The 8,695-nt window shown below is 37.1% G+C and overlaps 1 protein-coding gene across 2 annotated transcripts; it reads left to right on the top strand.

Annotated features, from left to right (window-relative positions):
• Nucleotides 1–297: 297 nt before the first annotated feature.
• Nucleotides 298–8,450, top strand: LOC121381330 (gastrula zinc finger protein XlCGF71.1-like). Of its 2 annotated transcripts, none has more exons than XM_041510592.1 (2): nucleotides 298–435; nucleotides 7,227–8,450. In XM_041510592.1, the coding sequence occupies exon 2, from the start codon at nucleotides 7,383–7,385 to the stop codon at nucleotides 8,154–8,156; it is 774 nt and encodes a 257-aa protein (XP_041366526.1). In that variant the 5' UTR covers nucleotides 298–435; nucleotides 7,227–7,382; the 3' UTR covers nucleotides 8,157–8,450. The 2 variants fall into 2 exon arrangements, with proteins under 2 accessions (XP_041366526.1, XP_041366527.1); XM_041510593.1 differs by having other exon boundaries at nucleotides 318–416.
• The last annotated feature ends 245 nt before the right edge of the window (nucleotides 8,451–8,695 follow it).

Genomic DNA, 8,695 nt, shown 5'->3' with positions numbered 1-8,695 from the left:
TCTGACTCGTGGTTATCAGAGGAAACCGGCAACATTTTACTTAATGCAGCAAGGGATCTTTTATATGCACTTTCCCCACAGATAGGAAAGCATACACCACGACCTTTGACCAGTTGTGGTGCACTGGTTGGAAAGAGGACAAACCCAATCAAACAAACAAACAAACCCAATTAAATGCAAGCACCTCAATCGAGCGCTCAACCAACTAAGCTTCACCAAAGTGACTATTATAAATCGTAGTCCGCATATCAACATATCAAATAGTCCGAACGAGAGGTCAAGACAGCTTTTGGATATCCACTTCCTTTTGAGAAAGCTTTTTATTCAGTGTTATGTGGTATGTTTTTGCGCGTGTAATTTTGTCGAATTTTCGGCCATAAACTGTAAAGCGAGCACTTAAATGTAGTGGGTGTGAAGTAAGTGAATTCATGAAAGGTACGTGGTAACTATTTGTGAGAAGAAATAATTATTTTGATGACTGCCATTGCTGTATTCATGCTCCAATCGATAAAACGGAGTGGAACACGAACTCGAACTGTTCATGAAAAAAAGAGAAGGAAACCCATCAAATTTATATTATTAATAAAAACAAAATTCCTATATTTCCTATACGTATTTTCTTGCTTATTCAATTAAGGGAAAAAGTTATATACAGCATATGTCAGGATTAGCCTAGGATTACAATTTACAGTGTTCGAACGAATTTGTCACTCACGGCAATGTTTTGAAAGAATTGCCATAGATGAAACAGCCCATCGATGGCAATTTTTAGTCTGCCTGTGGCAAACAAATTTTTAAACTGACATTTTCAGAAAATAAATATGAAGGAAAGGTTATTATGCTGTATGTAAAAATGAGCAATTTTGAACCTGCCTATGGCAAACAAATTTTTAAAATGACATTTGCAGAAAATAAATATGAATGAAAGGTTATTTTGCTGTATTTAAAAATATTTAAAATGTGAAAATGTCAAATATTGTCACAGGGCTGTATTTAGAGTTCAGGGGGTTCATCCGAACCCTCCCGCGAAAGCTGAGGTCCACATTTTTTTTTTTTTTTTTAATATTACACTAATACTTGATTGAAACTTTTTCAGGTCCTCCCATAAAACAATATTCGCTTGTCTTCGTCATTCAGTATTCCCCTTACCAAAACTGCTTTGTCCATGATTCCGAATTTCTAACTAATCTGGCAAACTCAAAACAAGGAACCTGCATGTAGTAAAATTGTTTAATTGTATTGTTTGCTATATTGGGACCGGCCTCGGTGGCGTTGCGGTTAGGCCATCGGTCAACAGGCTGGTAGGTACTAGGTTCGGATCCCAGTCGAGGCATGGGATTTTTAATCAAGATACCGACTCCAAACTCTGAGTGAGTGCTTCACAAGGCTCAATGGGTAGGTGTAAACCACTTGCACCGACCAGTGATCCATTACTGGTTCAACAAAAGCCATGGTTTGTGCTATCTTGCCTGTGGGAAGCACAAATAAAAGATCCCTTGCTGCTAATTGGAAAGAGTAGTCTATGAAGTGGCGACAGCGGGTAGCCTTTCAAAATCTGTGTGGTCCTTAACCATATGTCTGACGCCATATAACCGTAAATAAAATGTGTTGAGTGCGTTGTTAAATAAAACATTTCTTTCTTTCTTTTTGTTTGCTATATTGATGACCTCGTAGACTTTGATAATATTACATCATAATGCCAGCAGTTCACCGTCCATTGGTTTATCAACTAAAGTTTGAAAAGAAAGGTTAGCAACAGAAAATAATCCTGTTCATGCCTTGAGATTCAAGTCGACACTGGCTTCCACATATATCCAGCAATATTCTTTGGTCATTTTGGCATAGAACACCCTTTCTCACTAATGTTGCCCAAATTGACAAGGCAAAATTATCAAATGGAAAACATTTAAATGTTTACAAAAACAATTATTATTAAAAGATCAGTATTGAGAGTTAGTATCTCAAATATCAGAACTCAGACAAAGAAAATGTCAAAGTTGCAAATATTCTAACATATAAAGCTATAAAATGTTAAAAGTAAGCTACGTGACCACAGTCAATGGTATTACATGATGGTTGTGTTATTTCAAATAATTTACACAGTATTGACACACATTTTAATCAGTTGTTGTTATTCAATAGATTTTTATTAGTTAAACAAAATAGGCCATATTATCAAGTAACAACAACTCTATGTTAAACATAATGTGAAAATATGCTCACTACTAAAAAGAAGAAGAAGAAGTGTTTTATTTAACGACGCATTCAACACATTTTATTTACGGTTATATGGCGTCAGACATATGGTCAAGGACCACACAGATTTTGAGAGGAAACCCGCTGTCGCCACTACATGGGCTACTCTTCCGATTAGCAGCAAGGGATCTTTTATTTGCGCTTCCCACAGGCAGGATAGCACAAACCATGGCCTTTGTTGAACCAGTTATGGATCACTGGTCGGTGCAAGTGGTTTACACCTACCCATTGAGCCTTGCGGAGCACTCACTCAGGGTTTGGAGTCGGTATCTGGATTAAAAATCCCATGCCTCGACTGGGATCTGAACCCAGTACCTACCAGCCTGTAGACCGATGGCTTGCCATGACGCCACCGAGGCCGGTATGCTCACTACTAAGTATTATAATACCTCTTTATGAAAGCAGGTGCAAGTGAATGTGATTAAATGTATACTGTATTCAATGTGTCATTATATTTGCTGGGTAAAATACTCCATCACAGCCAAAGACCAAAATAATCATGAGTCAATTGTATAACTGAGCCCGATTAATAGCTATGTAACGTAAATTACAAACACAAAAAAATGTAGATTACAAAACACATAATTGACAGAATAAACAATCAACATGAACTTATTTCATGAATTCAAACGTTTAAGTTGTGTGACTGGTGTCAAATAGTCGCACGCGCAGTGTTTCAATACCTTAGATTTTATTTATAATTTGCATAGAAAAAAGTTATAAAATAGAATATTTTTACCACAAATAAGGGCTGTTTTCATATCTACATGATTGGTTTCCTATAAAAAATAGCACACAATATGTCCCACAAAAATGCGTAAAATAACTAGGAAAGTAAAGTTAATTGAACAGTAATGCTTGTGAGAAAGCAACAGTAACATTTTTCATTGTTCTTTCTGCTATAGGTACATCTCTCTTTCTGTCTCTCTCTCTGTCTGTCTCTCGCTCTCGCTCTCTCTCTCTTGCTCTCTCACACCTTTAAATTTTTCATTGCCTATTATCACTCTGAAATTTTACCCTTGAAATCCTGGAAATGAAAAGTAATCTTCGTTACTATTGAAACAAGTGTTACAGACAAGTTAAATTCAATGGTTAATTAATGACAAAACATTGGTTCTCAAGCTCAAATGTTACTAATTTTATATTTAAGACACAGTGTCGACTAACACTTACATGTAATTGCAAACTACTGAATTTTACTATAATTAAAAAATATGTGTAATCTACGTTACCTATAGATTGTTACCTAAGTTACCTATAGATTATGAAGGCATATAGTATTACTATAATAATAATATAAATTATATTATAATCATAGTAATATTCAAAGAACGTGTTTTGGCAAGGGAGACTACTATGTTTAGTGTGAATCAATAAACATCAAGCAATGGTTTTAATAGCAATGTTAGCATTCACATGTAACGTTGATTACAACACATAAATTACTTCAAATGCTTCTTCACCCACAGTAATACATTAAAATAATGCCACATGTATACCAATGCATTTATGAGACTATTTGCTATTATCGCATTACGTACACAAACCTATGGGTGATAGGGGCGGTCTCGTAGATTACATGCTTAACGCAACGCAATGAAATGCCCAACTACGTGTATTTTGCAACATGGAGACAGTAACTTGTATTTTATGTAACAAGTATACTTGTCATCGATTCAGTGATGTTAGGGCTCTGAAATATGCAATTCATATTTTATTTTGCTTGGTTCTATTAACATAACTTGTATTTATAAACGAAATGTAACGCAGATTACTTGAATTTGGGCGACAATGTTCAAAGTACTAGAACTTTTTTGCATCAAGAATCACATATTTCAAATTTTCACATAAATACAATAGAATATTACAGCATTGTTGCAACACATATTTATTGCAATACCTATTGCAAATAGTATGTTATGATCATATTAGTTTTGCATACGTAAAATTAGCGAAATTGCTCCTTCAGGAAGTTCAATTCAGTAAAACATCTTACGGCTCCCAGTCTGTTTCTGACTGACAACATTAGTTCTGGTTGATAGCTTTATAGAAAGCGATAATTTTTTATTCTATCACATTATTTGGAATGACAAATCGACGAAGACAGCAAATTGTTTAAATTGGGTAACATTGGTGAGAAAGGGTGAGAAGTTGCTTTATCATGCAGGTTATTTCCAAGTATTTGAAGAGTTCAGGCGCAAAACGCAATATAAACCATTTTGTATCTAGTTTTTAGTTAAAGCCATTATTGTATGTCAGTAAGGGCTAATCGTAGGCCCGCTGTTTTGCTGCAAAACGTGATTGATCCTTATGAAATTGTATTGGGTAAATCCCGTTTTTGTTTATCAAAACACGATATACGCCAATTAAAACCCCCATTTTTACTGAAAATTAAAAATGGATATATCGCGTTTTGCGCCTGAACTCTTCATTTCAAAACGTTTGATGGCCAACATGTAGATGTCATTTTGATGATATGACGCATCAGTGACAAACATGAAATGGGATGCAATACCTTTTGCTGAAAATATTTGAGAACTAGTTATAGGGTTGAATCACTACCGTATGCATTTGTATCTGGATTACAGCTAATTTTGCAGGTGGAATGATGGAAATAAATGGTAAAAAGGTCTCATGTTAGCACATTTTGCCCAAATACATGTACATGTATCTCCATTATTTTTGCCCGAATTTGAGGTTTTGCTCCGCCCCGCCCTCTGTGTTGTACACTTATACACGTACATTTTCTGTTACAAACGTTATAATAAGCAATTGCCAATATCCTTAACTCCTCTTGTGTGCTAGAATTTCATTATCTTAAAAGGGACATACCCGAGTCTGCTGCACGTTTTAAGATGTTATCGACTAATAGAAACTTTTTAACGATTGTAATTACATATCAAATATATTTTTCTGCATAAAATATTAGTGGCTGTATTTTAAACGTTTTTCTGATCGTTTTAATATTTGTACTAGATTAAATGTCATCCTATTTCCTAAAATACTGTTTATTCATACGTACAAAATTATTTGAAGACAAAACCCAGTTTGGGATTTTTACAAATATTAAGACGACCAGAAACACATTGAATATGCAGACACTGATATTCTAAACAAGAAAATATATTTATTATGTAAGTTTAATCGTAGAAATATTTTATTAGTTGAAAACATCTTTCAATGCATCAAACTCAGGAATGTCCCTTTAAAAGCAAAACAAATAAATAACCGTAATAAGAAAAATCTACAACAGTCGAAAATCATTGTTTTAAAATATCCATTTTTAAGTTCCAGATGCCAGGAAAACACGTTTTTGGTGTTCAGAGATTTCTAATTTTCCAGGGAGCATGTCCCTGCCTCCCCCCCCCCCCCCCCCCCCCCCCAAAGCTCAGGTGTTTTGTGCCTTCAGACAACTTCATATCCAATTTAAGGCCCCAGCAAATACCTAGTCAAACCCTTCCACTCGAATTGCTGGCTTTATATGGGACTGTGGCAGATTATGTACACCAGGTATATATATTTTGCCATTGTTGAGGAGTTTTACTGATGGCACAAAAGTGCCGTCGGTGATGCTCTCTACCTACAGCAGTTTATATCTCAACGACGGCAATTGCCGTCAGTGCCGTCGTTAAGTTCGAGTCCAGGGATTAGCTCGAGTGACGTCTAGTGCTGATCTAGTCCCAAGTTAATGTGCGCCCTACACTAGCGCTGATCTATTTATATCTATAGTCTAAAGTTTGTTTTGTTTAAAGACTCCACTAGAGCACATTAATTTTATTAATCATCGGCTATTGGATATCAAACATTTGGTAATTTCGATATATAGTCTTAGAGAGGAAACCTGCTACATTTTTCCATTAGTAGCAAGGGATCTTTTATATGCACCATCTCACAGACAGGATAGCACATACCACAACCTTTGATATGAGAAGAGGGTGTAGTAGTCTTACACCTACCCATTGAGTTGTTAAAACTCGCTCTGGGTGGGAGCCGGCACCAGGCTGCGAACCCAGTACCTACCAGCCTTATGTTCGATGACTTAACCACAACACCACTTAGGTCAGTATGAAACATCATTTTCATTTCATTTGAACTGATTTTTGTGCTTATATCCAATTAAGGTTCAAGCACGCTGTCCTGAGCACACACCCCAGCTATCGATCTGGGCTGTTTGTCCAGGACAGTGGGTTAGTTGTTAGTTGGTTAATGGTTAGTTGGTTAATGGTTAGTGAGAGAGAAGAGGGTGTAGTGGCCTTACACCTACCCACTAAGCCCTTAAGAACTCACTCTGGGTTGGAGCCAGTACCAGGGTGCGAACCCTGTACCTACCAGCCTGTAGTCCGATGGCTTAACCACTGCGCCACCGAGGCTGATATGAAACATCAAGTTTGACCCTTCTGGGCATTTATTCAAGAGCCATAACTCAAAAATTGGAATTTATCCAAGTTTGACAGTTATTGGCCTTGAAAAGTTCTGGGGCCCAGTAGGGGACGTCTTATTTCTTTAGCAGTACTCAGAACACGTGTTAGTCCCCTATCGATTCAACCTGAGGGGATATCAGTGTCATCTCTGTCTGTCTGTCGGTCTGTCTGAGTTTTTCGGATGTTTTTTTTACAATGCCCTAAGATATTGAGCTGGCATTTTGTGTATAGCTTTATCAGATCAAGTTTACCCATTTTTGACAGAGTTAAGGCCCTTGAACTTGGGAGATACCAAAATATATTTTCTGGACATTTTTGTTTTTGCAATGCCTTGAGATATTGAGCTGAAATTGTGTGTATAGCTTTACATTGTTATGTTGCAGATAAAGTTTGACTTTCATGGCGATTTTCCCATTTTTGACAGAGTTATATAGCCCTTGAACTTAGGAAATAAAAATAAAAATAATTGTTGGGCCCGTTAGGGGATATGTATTGCTTTAGCAGTACTCTCAATATGCTTATTTATTCATTTAGTGTTTTCTGTTTCAGAACATGTATTTGCCGTCTTCCTACTACAGATAACATCAGGTGTGTATTCCTTTGAAGTCTGGGAGAAGTTCATCGGGAAACTACACCCTGATCCATACTGGTCAACCGTAAGACGTACTGTGTGCGAAACGTGAACTTAAAAACAGAAACAGCTGAATGTTGTGTGGTGTTGTTGAAAATATGTCGAATGTGACCTCTGCTGAAAGTGTTTATTATGGAAATAATTATCAACCAGAAGTGTGCATGCACACCCACAACGGTGAACGGCCATTCAAGTGTGGTATATGTACAAAGGATTTCATTTCCAAGGGAAACCTTGTACAACACATGAGGATCCACACTGGTCCAAAACATTTAACAACATGTGGTGTGTGCGAGAAAACGTTGTCAAGCAGCTATACACTCGAACAGCACATGTCTATTCACACTGGCAAAAAGTCCTTCGAGTGTGAAGTGTGCTCAAAAGGATTCATAAGAAGAGGAGAATTGAAAAACCACATTTGGATCCATACAGGCGAGAAGCCGTACAAATGTGATGTGTGCACCAAAAGTTTTACCCACAGTTCTAGTTTGATAAAACATAAACGTCTCCATAGCGATGAGAAGCCCTTCAAATGTGAGATGTGCGCTAAAGAATTCATATGCACTGGACACTTGAAGCGACACCGGTTGATTCATACTGGCGAGAAACCTTTTGAATGTGGTATGTGCAAAAAATGCTTCCCAAACGTTTCGGACCTAAAACGCCATATGGTGATCCACACGGGCGAACGGCCCTTTGTGTGTGAGGTGTGCACCAGATGTTTTTCACAGCGGTCCAGTTTGAAAAAACACAAAACGCTTCACAGCCGCTTGAGATGCGTGATGTGCAAAAAAGGATTTGCAAGCTCTGGAGACTTACAACGCCATATGATATTGAAACATAACTGAGAATAACGTTTCAAATAATGACATATGCACAAAATGTTTTACACAGAGTTCCAGTTTAAAAAAGCCATAAAATGGTTCGTTATGGTGAGAAATCCTTTCAAATGTGAGGTGTGCACAAAAGGATTTAAAGCTCAGGAGACTTAAGACATCATACTTGATTCATAGCTGAGAAAAACATTTCAAATGTAATATGTTTGTTTGTTTGTTTTGTTTAATGACACCACTAGAGCACATTAATTTATTAATCATCGGCTATTTTGACGTCAAACATTTTGTAATTTTGAAATATAGTCATAGAGAGAAAACCCATTACATTTTTCCATTAATAGCATGGACCACACAGATAATGAGAGAGGAAACCCGCTGTCTCCATTTCATGGGCTACTCTTTCCGATTAGCAGCAAGGGATCTTTTATATGCACCATCCCACAGACAAGATAGCACATACCACAGCCTTGGATATGCCAGTCGTGGTGCACTGGTTGAAATGAGAATTAGGCCACTGACAGAGATCGATCCCAAAACCAACCGCTCATCAA

The sequence above is a fragment of the Gigantopelta aegis genome, chromosome 9 (assembly GCF_016097555.1).
Source record: "Gigantopelta aegis isolate Gae_Host chromosome 9, Gae_host_genome, whole genome shotgun sequence".
NCBI classification, from domain to species: Eukaryota; Metazoa; Mollusca; class Gastropoda; order Neomphalida; family Peltospiridae; genus Gigantopelta; species Gigantopelta aegis.
This window is presented reverse-complemented; position numbering and strand designations above follow the sequence as displayed.